General features: G+C 28.3%; 1 protein-coding gene across 5 annotated transcripts in view; it reads right to left on the reverse strand.

Moving 5' to 3' along the window:
• Positions 1–15,022, reverse strand: part of LOC112685831 (neurobeachin) — a 214,300-nt gene that overhangs the window by 92,657 nt on the left and 106,621 nt on the right. For 4 of the 5 annotated variants that reach the window (XM_025557852.1, XM_025557855.1, XM_025557854.1 and 1 more), the window contains exons 5-18: positions 11,761–11,856; positions 11,566–11,687; positions 11,343–11,469; positions 11,154–11,273; positions 10,880–11,026; positions 10,489–10,623; positions 8,856–8,996; positions 8,573–8,706; positions 7,964–8,177; positions 7,640–7,862; positions 7,397–7,531; positions 7,116–7,314; positions 6,694–6,802; positions 2,767–2,848 (exon numbers count right to left, since the gene is read on the reverse strand). In XM_025557852.1, coding sequence (XP_025413637.1) covers positions 2,767–2,848; positions 6,694–6,802; positions 7,116–7,314; positions 7,397–7,531; positions 7,640–7,862; positions 7,964–8,177; positions 8,573–8,706; positions 8,856–8,996; positions 10,489–10,623; positions 10,880–11,026; positions 11,154–11,273; positions 11,343–11,469; positions 11,566–11,687; positions 11,761–11,856 — 1,984 coding nt within the window. The remainder of the gene's footprint in view (positions 1–2,766; positions 2,849–6,693; positions 6,803–7,115; positions 7,315–7,396; positions 7,532–7,639; positions 7,863–7,963; positions 8,178–8,572; positions 8,707–8,855; positions 8,997–10,488; positions 10,624–10,879; positions 11,027–11,153; positions 11,274–11,342; positions 11,470–11,565; positions 11,688–11,760; positions 11,857–15,022) is intronic. The other variant, XM_025557853.1, reaches the window with a different exon arrangement.

Here is a 15,022-nt window from a genome sequence, read left to right on the forward strand (position 1 = left end):
ACTTTTGAAGTATTCTAAATAATGTATTTGGAATATAATTTATATAATATATTTGAATACAAATCCGGAATACAATTTTTTGTTAATATTCGAGTATTTATTCTAAATACTTTTAAAAAGTATTTAACCCAAGTCTGTCTATTATCCACTCGTAAAAATACTGGAGATATATTACTCTAAAATTTAGACTCTAAATAATAAATAAGTCACTTTAAATTAGTTAGTGAAAAGTCTATCTTACTATACCAGCGTTCTGCAAATGAATGGTCTTGCAAATTGTTAGTTATAAAAATAACTCGGTATTGAAAATATATCATACGTATAAAACTACATGTATATTTGACCCATGTATATTTGAACCATTTAAATATAAATTCATAAAAATAACACTTTATAGACTTGTCCAATAATAATAGCCTGAATGTATTGTGTTCAAAATAACATCAAATTTATGACAAGATAAGGAAAACCAATAAAATTATGATTAATATTAATTTTATCTTATACAATGTAGTTTGTGTTCGAAATTATTGAAGTATACTTACTGTTATATTTTATACGTTCATAGATATTTAGTTAATTTTAATACAGTTTTCGTAAATTTCTAATTATATTGACAGTTTAAAATAGTAATGTTAAAGTTTAATGCCATATAAAGCTACGAGGAACCAAAAAATTTTCCTCATTGAATTGATAATGCCTGGGTGAAGGATATAACTTTTTTAAGTTGCTAATAGTTGTTTATATGTTGTAAATATTTACATGGATAGCAAAATTATGCTTCCTAGTTTCAAAATGTCAATTTTAGATACCCCGAAATCTCCCTACAATGAGCATAGCAATATATTAAGGGCACATATGGTCCGGAGTTTAAATATTATATTTCTATGATAAAAAAAAATTGTCTGCTAATCATAAAGATATATTTTAAAATGTTCTATGGTATTATATAACATTTATAGATGCTATTAATGCAAATTAATTTTTTTACCAAAATGAAAAACAGATTTCTAAAAATAATATTTTAAGTATGTACTAAGAAATATAATTTTGAAATTTCAACTTTGCAATTTTTAGATTTGTTTTCTTTTAGATAACTAATTTTCCTTTTTTAAACATTAACTAATTTTAAATCTCACAATTTTAATTTATTATTACTATTTGTTTTTAAATCTGTAGCCTATATTAACTATAGGTGTTTCGGAAAATTAGATTCTAATTAATTTCAAATAAGATTCAAAATGTTGATTAATGTTTGAAGTCGATAGGACAAAGTGAGTAGTGGAAGGGGCTGCGTGGATTTGTACCCCCTCTGATCGAAAAAACTCTTATTCCGGGAAAAGGGTGAAGTTCCAAATTCTGAAAACTTTGTTCCAAATAGTTCCAAATTAGTTTCGAAATATTGGTAAAGGTTTAAAGTCGATAAGATAAAGTGGGGGGGGCTGCGTGAAGTTAGCCCCCCCCAGCCGAAAATCTCTTATTTCGAGAAAAGGGTGAAGTTCCAAATTATAAAAAGTTGGTTCCAAATAGTTCCAAATTAGTTTCAAAATATTGGTGAATGTTTGAATTCGATAGGACAAAGTGGGGGGGGGCTAACTTCACGGACATTTTAGTGAGACACACGAGGTAATTATTTACCCTAGACGGTTTTCACTTTGCTGTAAGTTATTTGTTGGATTTTTTACATTCATATAAGTCATGCTATCTTATAGTCACTATCATACAATCACAAAAACGAAACAATCGGGATGTATTTACATCTGTACGTGAGTAATCGTATACTAAAGAGGTTCTGTTCATAGTTCAGCAAAAATTTACCCTATGTGCGCTTATTTTTGTTTAATATTCTTTGATTTCTACACAGTGAAAATATGGATAAATTAAAATGTCGTCGTATTGCATTCCTACTAGATGATATAAGTGATGATGATGTATGAGGTGGTTTATGTTCTACTAACGAATGTTTATCTGATGAAAATAATTATACATTAGAGAGTCTAAACACTGAAAATAAGGGGAGTCAATCGGCGATAAGATTTATAATGATATTTAACTAATTGTATCAAATTATTTTGAAGGTTATCATGAATTCGACCATGAAGTGCCACTAAGTATACGTGACAGTGGCATGTACAAGGGAGGGGTCAATTCCCCCCTTAGAAATTTTTATAAATGTTATAAAATAATGTTATAAGTGTGAGGGCGTTAGAAAAATAAAAAAAGAAAATTATGATAAAAGAAAAATAATGATTTGTTTGCAAAAAATCTCTCCCCACATACAACAGTTATATATACGCCACTGTGTGTTGAGTGTTTTTATGAAAAATCTAGGACAAAATAGTACCGTTGTAAATTAAATCAAAGAACAACAAATCCAAGTTACAATAAAGTAACTGAAAAATCAGGTGTAATTAACATGGCAAAAAATGCAAGTACCGAAATCGATTCATGGTCTATTTTTTTACGGGTCCTAAGGTAGAAAATATCGTATCCTGTATTAATATATATATATATATATCGATAAAATAAAATAAAATTTTTTTTTAATTCATTCATATTTGTATATTAATAAATAAAAGAAATATTTTATTATTTGAATTCAATAATATACAAAATATAATAAAAAAAATAATAAATAATATAAAAAGAAGAATTTATTTGAACGGAAAATAATTACCCCGCGCGCAAAACTATATGGTCTGATACTGCATGCGTCCGTAAGATTAAAAGTAATAATAGCATATAAATAAAACCAAAAAAACTTACTTGGGTTTTCTAATCTGCAGTTACTATCGGGCTCCGGATGTCTAGTGTAAAGTATTTGTTGGCTAATGCGTTCAGTTAATATCTAAACAAAGAAAATAAAAAACACAAAACATAATATAACATTAATATTATTCTCGGATATAAAATTATCATCTTCATCTGTTTATATAAAACAGTAAGCTGATTGACTGCTATCAACGCACAGCTCAAACCATTGGACGGATCTGGCTGAAATTTGGCATAGAGATAGCTATTATGATGTAGATGTGCGCTAAGATAGGATTTTTCGAAATTTTGAATTTAAAGGGTTGAAATCGGTTTAATATTTTTTGACCAGGTCGATAACTGCGCTATTGAAAATGAATTATATTAAATAAAACTATTAAAAAATTATTAAAAAACTATTAAAAACTATTTAAAAACTATTCATTTTATTTTTGGTAGTAAATGACGGGTATTGCATAAATATTAAACAAAAAGATCCCGCAACAGGTGCCAAGACAAATAAGAATGTTAGTTCAAAAAATTATTATGCATATAGGTTGATGATTAGACGCGATCAGGACTAAGTTATTTTACGATGCATAAGCTTTGTCAACAATTCATGGTCGAAATATATATAAAGATAGATAGCGAACGATTTCGATACTTCGATTTCGATTCAACCAAAAAAAGCTGTGTGCAAAAGATTCTCAAAACAATTGTTAGATATTGGAGATGGGAAAGTTACTACAGATGAAACGGGATGTATAAAATTACCGAACGATTTCTGCACAATCATTTATTCGCAAGATGCTCTCATTGACCAGATATGTCCCAGTTTACACAGACAATACACAAATCATGAGTGGCTGGCAGAAAGAGCAATTTTAGTAGCAAAAAATGTGGAGGTCAACGAATTGAATCTCAAGATACAAAATTTGTTACCAGAAAACTTGGTGTCATACTAATCTAGATACAGTTTGCGATGCTACTGAAGTTGTAAATTATCCAATAGAGTTTTTAAACTCATTGGATTTACTAGGCATGCCACCGCATAATTTATAATTGATCATTACAATTTACCATCGATAAAATACCTCCTTCAGAGTCATTTAAAGTTGTAATACATGCAGATAAAAAACCACCAGAAGAACATAGAGGCAGGTATAATGCACCAACGGCAAATGAAGTTGCTTTAGTGTTAGTAGATCAGCAGTTTGATCGAAGAGACATCATCCTCGAAAACCGAAGTAACTCACTTCACCGTATCAGTGAGATACATCGAGCATACGACGCACTGCAGTATCCTTTAATGTTTTGTTGGGGGGATGATGGGTACGCAATCAATATATCACAACGCGATCCAAAAACCAAGTTACCGCTTAAAAAAACTCTCTCTGCATCAAGTTTTTACTCATATAGAATAATGGTCAGAGAAGGGGAAGACAACTATTTAGTTAATTATCGTTCTTTTTTTCAGTCAATATTTGGTAGATGAATACGCCAAAATTGAAACTGAAAGACTAAATTACATCAAAAACAACCAAGCCAAATTGCGTGCAGATAGTTATATTCATTTAAAAGATGCGATTGGACGACGAGACATAGAAGCTAATCAGTTAGGCCAAATGGTTATACTCCCGTCAACTTTTACTGGTGGGCCAAGGTACATGCACGAAAGAACACAAGATGCTATGACCTACGTTAGACATTACGGTCGTCCTGACCTTTTTATTACTTTTACGTGTAATCCTCGCTGGGACGAGATAAAAGAGCTCTTACTTCCCGGTCAAAGATCATATGATCGACATGATATAATTGCAAGAGTGTTTCGGTTAAAAGTCAAAAAGACCATGAACTTATTGACAAAAGGTAAAATATTCGGAGAAGTGAGATGCTATATGTATTCAACAGAATACCAAACTGTAGAGAGGTTCAGGTAGTTGTAAGCTATAACTTATCGAATAGGTTATGATAATAACTAAATTAATATGTATAAAATATTATTTCAAAAATCTTAATTAATTTAAATTTCAACAGATTTAACAAAATTTAATCTTGGCAGGTTACATACATTTATATACTTAAACCCGGCAACGACGGGTAATTCAGCTAGTTAAATATAAGAAAATATTTTTTTTTAAATTATAATAATCTATATCATATGCATCATATTATAATACGAGTTATATTTAATAAATTTAATTATTTTATAATTAATACAATAAATTATTTATTATCAAATAATAGTTTATTCAAAACTTAAGAAATATATTTATTAAATTGCAATATTAATGCAATTACTTAGATAATTATTTTATAATAATAAATGTTCAAGTTTAGTTGATTAGGTACATTAAACACATATTATCACAATTATCTTTCTAAAATAATAAAAAATTAAAAATTATTCAATAAAAAATGTAATAGCTTTATAAAATCATCAAATATGTAATAAGTAATAAAATTGACATATAATAAGAATTACAACATGGAAATTAATATTACTGTCACAAATTATTTCAAATTTAAATTATTTTATTTAATTAATAATTGATGTTCACGAGGGGCTATAGCATGGGATAAAAAAGGTTAGGTCAGAATCAAAAATAAAAAATAAATGTACGAATTATAAAAGTTCGACATTAAAAATATTTAGTCACCACGGAACTGGTATAATGTAATTTGTAAAAATTTGTAAAAATTTGACAGATAAAAGGATAAATAATTTACGTATTACATTGTATTTTATTCATCATAAATAAAATTATTTAAAATACACAAAAAAAATTAAACACTTTGTGTAATACGAAGAAGTACTAGTACTAAAAGAAACTTTAAAATATTTAGTTATGTTTGATCTGTTTCTTGACAGAATTTGACTTCGCTGAATGGAAAAAAAAAGTCAGTGAAAAATGGATAATTTCCGATTTATGAAAATCGAAAAAATATGTTATAATGCACATTTGACCCAAGTAGTGAAGCTGAAAACAATTATTCGACAGCTTGTTTCTCGCACAGAATTTGTGAATAATTATTTCAACATCAAATGATCACGTTATAAGAACTTGAAAAATAAAAAAAAAAAATTTATTGATCCATAACCAATTCTATGAAAATATTCCCTTAGGTCTGACAGAGACTCGAACAGTTTTATTATATTTTTCATGTTTTTTTTTCCATATACAATATCATATAATCCTAAGACAAGACGACAAAAATGATTCACTAGGGAATATATTATAGAGATTTATTCTGGGCAATAAAAACCTTATGATTTTGGAGTAATAAAAACAAATTTATGTCATTTACTTAACTATTTCATTCTCATATCTTATTAAAATTTAGTTTGCACTTCTACTTATTAACAGAGCTATTTCATATTGAATTTATCGAATAGAAACTCTTTTTAACATGACGTATTATTATATCATACACATGTAGAAGACACAATTTTACTATATTTTTATTTATTTTTTATTTTATTAATGGTTGCAAGTTTTTTTAAACTATATATGTATAAAGTAAAAATGCAATTGACTAATAATTTCCAAGTAAAATAATGATTTGAATTGCCTGTTGAATAAAAAATGAGCACACATTTCATTAAACTCAATCGAATTTCCATCAGTTTGTAAATATAAGATATAAAATACGAGCCAGTATATTGATAAACTATTTACATTTTCGATACAATTTAATTAAAAATAAAACGGTAAAAAAAGTTCAAGAAATTACAAGTTTATGAATAATATATAACATTTTACTAAAATAATAAAGTTAATTAAAATGGTCTAATTGATAAACATTTATTTGGCTAAAATGAATAACATTGTACGAGAAAGTAATAGTTGTTTTTACATGTAAACATGTTTAAAAAAAAATCGTTAAGAACTTCATATATTAGTGATAATTAGAATATACTTATTGTTTTTATATACTAACCTCGTAGAGAACATTGTAAGTTGGTAGTGTAATAGTTTCTTCATGCAACATTAATCGCTCCGACAGCAAAGTGTATAAATTATAAGGACTCATTACGTCGTATTTTCTTCTAAAATTATAAATGAATCATAGTTATTATATATTTTAATCTAAAATGTATCATATAAATTAAATAGTATATATATATATATATTCGATTTTGTTTATGAAATGTAAATAAAGTTTACACTTTATTTTTATACGTTTATTTAAGTATTTTATTTTATTTAATATAAAATTTTATAATTTCTATAAAATTTAAAATAGAATTATTTTATTGCCTGCAAGTAAATTGTACCGTTATTTAGTCCTGTACACATTGACTATATACGGCAATATAAGATTCACATTCAGACACTTCCGATTTATTTTAATTTAGTTACTTGTGTGTACTGCGGCTCAAGAAGAATCCTAAGAGCTTTAATGCTTGAAGTCTAATTAATTGGCTTTCGGATGCAACCAATTTGAACACACACCGCACACCGTGTTTCACGTCAAAAGCCGGTATCATAGATGCTGGTTGTTCAGACATGAGTGACATTAGTGTTTGAAGTACATCGTGCAGATTTTCATCTTCGCAAACTATAAGCACGCATGTACAACAATCACATAAATGGGCTATATTAATCATATATTAATTGGGATAAAACGTGTTTGCACTCACCAGTCGTCAGGTAATTAATAATACTCTGGAGTTCGTCTTCTTTTAAACCTACTCCTAGCATCATTAACTGCTTGAGGAACAGTAAAATGTAACCACGAATGATCAATATGTCTTTCTGAGCTGGTCTAGGACCGTCTGGAAAAAAAAATAAGAACATTACGTAAGGGTGAATACAATACGTGTGTACTCTTCAAAGCGTAAATGCTTAAAACAAATTAAATAAGTCGTTTTGTTCATGTTTACCGAGTCCTTTTGGTACAATGCCGCTCTTATTCCTCGGATTCACTACCCAGTAGTAATATTTAAGCGTGTGTACGGTTTGTAGCACGGTAGACACTCTCCGTACGTTCGAGTAGATTTGGGTATCTGAGAGAAACTCAGTCGCTAGATACGTATATAGCCTGGTTTGTACATGGGTCGGCGTGTATATCCAAAGGCCAGGATTGAAAAGTATGTGATCTAGGATCTGATGAAATTCAAACACAAATTCCAATGTAAATTAATTTCTTGCATTACATACGTTTTATCAGTTCATATGATGTAATATAATGGCGTAGTATAATTCACCTGTTTTAATAGCAACTCATTGTTGGGAGTGAGACAAGTGACCAGATGTTTGGTTAGCCGAAGAAATGAACCTAACACTTCCAGCGTCAAATGGTCTCTAGATGATCTTTGTAGCATATAGCTGATGACTAGAAATCCTCGATTTTGGATCATATGCTGCTGTACGGTCTGAGATGTTTCAACCATATCACAAATGAAACCCAATAATTTCCAACTAGAAAAAAACCAGCGTATGAAGTACATGACGTAACGTTCAAATGTTATAAGTTAAACCTTTCTCATTTTACTTAAATTTGGTAAGTTTTACCAAAATATAACAAAAAATATATTATTTTCTGAGAGTAAAATTATATCAAAAACTCTTTTAATTAAAATGATACTTTCAACCAAAGAAAAATATTATTAAAAATAAATAATTCCATTAAAAAGCAGTGAGATAAAAAAAAAAAAAAAATCAAAAACAGTTTATTTTAATAATACAATAGAAAAAAAATAAGTTTTAATTTATTTCATTCAGCTAAATCTAAGATTCGATTTATCAAATCCAGTGTGTCAATACGAATTTTATAACAAACATTTAGAAAATAAAATACGAGTGTATTTACATACCATATAGAAGCGTCTTTTTTATCCATAGGCTCTGCGGACAAATCAAGTTGAGCAAATAATGGAAATAGCACCTGTATTCCACCAACAGAATTTAGGGTACTGTGTATGGAGTGCGTGATAACAGCCTTCACATCCTGTTAAAAACATATATAATTGTAAAAATAACGAATCATTTTTTTTTTTTTTTTGTTATTATACCTGATGACAGGCAACCCCTATATAGCTGATATGATTTTAACCAATTACAATTTAGTACATATCAGTAATAGTAGTAGGATATTACCTGTAACATGAGTGCATGTGGAGTGTGTACAAAATACGATGCATTTCCTTTAGGAGTTGATTGTAAACATAACTGACCATCAGTGGCAACAGGATTATACATGAACACTATGGCATTAGATAATTTACCATCATATAAAACCTAAAATAAAAATAAATTTAACAAGAATACACATATAATACAAGTACGAAATACATTATCAAATTTTAGTGAAATTAATACGTTACTAAATAGTCCCATACTCACCAATAATTTAAAATCAAACATTTCTCTAAAATATTATTGTAAACAATACATTTTTGAATATAAATCAAATTATCAAAAATTAACGTTTACAGTATAGCTTCGTACTCAAACACGTAATTTATGCAAATTAACTACAATGAATCATACCAAAGGCTAAGACCTAAAGTCATTATTTAAAATGTTAATGCAATTAAAAAAAAATGCACAAATTACAGAGTATAATTTAAACCAAAGAATAAATAAAAAAAATTATAAGTTATAATCTACTTAGGTCCTTATGATAAATCTTACTTCTCACTGTACCTACGTATACGTTTGTTTGATTACAGTAGAAACCATAAGTATTTAGAAAATACTAAATAAACGGCGAGTAATTTCCAACCAAACAAATTGGCAAATCATAAGTTTAAACATCTTACGCCTGCATATATGAGACCCTATGATGTCTTTATAATACCAATAAATTCAATGTAAACTTATGCTTAATCGATTTAAACACACCTTAAATTAAAATAATTAATTACTGAATTAAAAATACTTGTATTGAAAGGCAATTTATTATAATCGTTAAATGGGTAAGGATTATGATATAAGTTGCATTGAGAAAAAATATTTTCACTCAATTGAATAAAAGTCATCTCCCGACAGTGTATATTGAAGTAGTTCAGTAATTATACTTTTTTTTTCAATACAGTACATATTAGAATAATATGAATTTACGAGAATTTGTAATTTACGATTTATAAAATATTATGAATATATTTTATTTATTTATGTAATACACGTGCATATTCACCAATTTACAGTAATAATTTTCAATCTTAAGCTTATCCCATGGGCCAATGAAATTAGATTATCGAATTTACTGAATATACACATATATGAATATAAAAATACAATAAGTAATTCGCCTTTGATGTTCCATGACTTAAGGGTATACATTTCTCAAGAGTGCTCAGATCACCTAAAAATATAATATTTTCCAATAAATATTACATTAGATTGGTCGAAACGGAACAAAATTGAGTGTACAAAAAAAAAAAAAAAAGGAAAAACGGCAAAATGTCAACCCAAAATATCACACAAAGCAAAGTAATAACGATCCTGAATTTAAATAAGACGAAAAATACCTAGAAAATCACAGTAAGATACAATTTATATTTTCTAGATTTTAAAAATTAAACGCTGAATCATGTGTAAACGAAAACCTACTTTTAAAAACCGTTCATACTAAATTACGAAATAATCAATAGTTTTCAGTTTTTTCATATTAAAAAATATTATATTTATCGTGTATTGGACTTATATTATTGACTGAAGCTAAAAACAAACAAAAATAATTAATACAAAGTGCAAGATAAAAAAACGAACGAAACAAAAGTCTTACAGAACTATCAACAGCGTGCTGGGACATGCGAGAAAAATCTGAATTCTGGGTTTGGCTCAAACTCTTAAAATCACTCACCCTTTTATGATTCTCTGGTAGACTTAAATGACATTCATTGTCAAAACGAAATTGACACTAAAAAAAAAAAAAACATTTAAATGAACAATAATGATTAATAATAATTAATAATTTAAAAATTAATGGTTGAACAAAGTCATTATTTCAACTAAAGACATACAGGATTTCGATTTCAAGTACATTAATTAACATAAATGATGTTTCACGTTTAAATCTTTTTGTTAAAAATTGCTATTGGATGGATATAATAATACATAATTTTAAGTGCATTAAATTTAAACTAAAGATATTCTAACGTGGATAAATTACTTACTTTATATCCTGGACCCAATCTATGTATGGCACATATTTGGTGAGTTGTTAAAGCTTCGCTAAACAAATAAATGGCCGACATTTGACCACAAAACACGCGGTCTTCGTCCAGTTCTGGCGTCGCCCCAATATAGCATTTATCGAAAGGCTGTAGAATGAAAAGTATAATACACATATGCATGAAATCATAAAATGCCATACAAAACCCATATTGCATGTACTCATATAAAGGTCGAAAAAAAAAACAGTTTTAAATAAATAGAAATTATAATTACTTCGTTGGCAGAAACGAACCAAGCCATTTCTGTACTCGACGCTAGTTGACCGTTGACAACGCACTTGATTTCGCTTTTAGTCCACCGGTTATAAATGTATACTATTGCTATCATGTACCACTACAACAGATTAACGGTTTCAATATTATATTCCAACCAATGAGTTCGAAGGCAGGAGGGGAAAAGTACCTTTCGGGGTTGAAATTCATATTTCACACAGTGTTGAAACCCTTTGCCTTTAATCTTCATCGAGGTCAACACCAGACAGTTTCCCACAAAATGGGCGGAATACCCTACACCTTTACTCGTTTTGAAACTGAAAATTCAATAAAATTATAATAGAAATAATAATAACCATACAATTTTACATTCGTTTAGAGAGGAAATAATCGCCTGAACATTTAATCATTACCAGTATAAATATGGCTTTTCACGTTCGATGTTCACCGAGTTGATGGGATCTAGACGGAACCACGTACAAAACGTAAAACCATTCTCATAAGGCCATTTCGCTAGCGGAGGCAAAACAATAGCCTGAGCAACAAAACGTATTAGTTAAAAATAGTTGAGAGCGCGTCGAATACAATTGTAATACACAGATGCTTACCGATCCTTTTTTTCCCGGGAAACTAAAGAAGACATCGGGGCCATTCCTTTGTGGCATCTGTCTCAAAACGTTCAAAAGCTTTGTGGAGTGTTTTGGCTGTAAACACACAAGGGAAGTCATCAATTACATCGTTTAATTCGCAGTTATATATACACTTCATACAATTATAAAAACTATATGTAGCTGAAGGTAACGAAATCATCGAATCTATTTATGATAATACCTTATATTTTTTTATAGCTCTAGGGTATAATACTGCTATAATAATGCTACATTACTGATATAATACTGCTGAAATTATCGATTTTTTTTTTATATGAATATAAACTATTTTGTTATTAATTATTATAATTAAATAGAAAAAACAAACATTTTTCATTGTTTAAAGAATTAAAAGTGCTGTTGATCTGTTAATTGACATATAACAACATATAAATACAGAGTAAAAATATTTAAATCTATAAAGTAAATTATTGTTGAATTTAAAAAAAATATCCACTAAGAAAAATATTTTTGTATTACAAGAACTATTATTGATTATCATTTTATAAAGTTTATCGAGTAAAGTACAATAAAAGTAAAGAATAGTGAACAAATTACAAAATTATCAATTACCTTATTAAGATAATATTATGAAAAAATGTTATAAAAAATAATAAAACATAATATCTTTGTACCTTGTTTTTTTAATTAAATAAACAAACAATGCATCATCAATAAAATATAAATCATGTATATAATTATAATACATGCAAAATAAATAAAAAGAAACATGTATTTTCAAATTAAAAAAAATATTGTAGGAAGCTTATATTTTTTGATTAAAGTATCCATAAAGTTACCGATTTGGTATTACTAAAAACTAAGCCGAACTCACATTAATAATATTTAAAATTAAAACTATTTGTATTGAATAGGAGAACAAACTATAGGAATAATATATAATAAATCTTTTTTGCTCCTACTATTACTTCACATTAATATAACAAAACGTTTAAAACCCAGAACTTATAGTTTTAAAAATACGGAACGTACTCGTATATATTGCACAACTAGCAAGTAGGATATACAAAAACAATAAATTTTGGTCTAAAGTCCTTTAAAACAATCGCCGAGACACGTTTGATTTATAATGTGAAACACAATAGATCCACAAAATATAATTTATACTTAACACGTACTTTTTAAAAAATATATTTATTATTACACTCACTTGTAATTTTGAATTTAAACATTAATTTAGAGGTGTATATTTTATTAGATTACAACTTTGTAAGACTAAATACATATTTATTGTAAATATATTATCTATATTATCTATGTGAGCAAATTTATAAAACATACATTGTAAAAATGCATTTATTTGTACAAAAAAAAAAAAAAAAAAATAGTTCTATAAATAAACAAAATAATTCACACCGTAAAATTGAATAATGTCAATATATTTTGGGATATTCAAATTAAATTAAAATTGACATAGGAAAAATGTATGGGTATATTATTAAACGTATTTATTTATTCATAATTATAAAGATAATAATGTATTGAAATTATTATTATTCATATCATATATTAATACAAAAAATAACTAATGGTAATTAATTTGTACATTTATAAATTTTCGAATTAATTAGTTCACAGTTGTAAGTGTATATATTAAATATATAGTATACTTAAAATATCAAACATATATTCTTCAAATAAGATAAATAAATATTTATTTTTGAGAACATACTTATATGTAAGAGTACGAAAACAAGGCAAAAGATCATAACCAATAGTTAGGAGTCAAAAATTGATTACTAGAGCCTTAAATAAACATTAACTATAACTAAGAGCTTGGGTTTGAAATCGAAGTGAAAATACATTTGCGATGCAATCAAATAACAGCAGTCAATAAGAATCACATACATAAACTATTGAAACACATATATCACTGAGTTTGTACATGACAACGTGGTTGTCCAAGACCAATTTAGTGCAACTTATTTGAAGGATTTACATTGAGGAAGCGTAGCATGTTAGAAACAGAAATTATTTTAACGCATTTTTAAAATTAAACGATGGCATTATTAAATTATATATGAGAAATGCATTATTTATAGTAAGGCTATAAACTCATAACAATCATATAAAAGGTAAACAAAAATTGGTCTATATTCAAGACATGACAACAATTTAAATTATACGTTAATGTAATAATAGTTTGATAGGAAATGCCTTATGTAATAGATATGTGTACTGGTTTATTATTGTTTTAGTTATTTAGCGACATTATTTATCAATGAAAGCGTATTGACCATAGATATTAATGAATTCAATATTTTTTTAAAATGCATGTATAAAAAAAATTCAAAGAAATCTTGAAAAGGTTCTACTTATAAAATGTAGAAATATGAGTCAATAAGTATTTTAATTTCGACATGTTTCCATGTTGCATGGCTGGCTGTGCTGCATGATATGGACGAAGGATATAAAAAACATACACTTAACGATTTTCTGCCGACTAATTTAGAAAATTTTAATTTACAAACAGAAGGTATTCGTATGTACATACAAGGACACGCACATTAGTGTCGAACGTTCAATATATTCGCGAAGACGGATACACAGCTGCGCATCGCAATAACCAACGCAGAGTACGGAAGTCAGCAGACGTAATAAATATCGTACGTTTATGTACTGTACATGAGTTTTTGGATATTGAAGTTTTCCGGGAAAACAAGGTAGTATTTCGATGCTGAAGGATTTAAGTAAGTAGAGTGTAAAATGCCGGATGATAAATCGAAACAGTCATTTAGATCGGTAAGATACGTACCCTCGCACACACGCATAAATATATAAATACTTAAAGCAATTGTATATATTAAAGGGTACACGGATGGATGGACAATGTTTTGTGAACAATGTTCAGGTTGAAGTATCCGAGGTTCGTTTAGCGGTCGTCCGATGCTACAGGAATCTCGATAAATCTCCGACCACGCGCGTATACGATTTTGTAACTCATACAAATACCTATTTATACGTTAGACGAGTGGTCATACAAGCAGCTTTCTCCCGCAGTCCTGCAACACCACCCACGCCAGTCCTTTCACATTGGTTGATGAAGTTTTCATTTTGTCTCGCGGCCTGCACGCTCATCGGAGCATACCTCGTGTTCTGCCACGGACGCACTAGTTGCTCTCTACACAACCCGTAGTGAGTGTTATGCCGGTCACACACACACACACACACACACACACACACACACACACACACACAC

The sequence above is a fragment of the Sipha flava genome, unplaced genomic scaffold (assembly GCF_003268045.1).
Source record: "Sipha flava isolate LNK unplaced genomic scaffold, YSA_version1 293_pilon_pilon, whole genome shotgun sequence".
Taxonomy (NCBI): domain Eukaryota; kingdom Metazoa; phylum Arthropoda; class Insecta; order Hemiptera; family Aphididae; genus Sipha; species Sipha flava.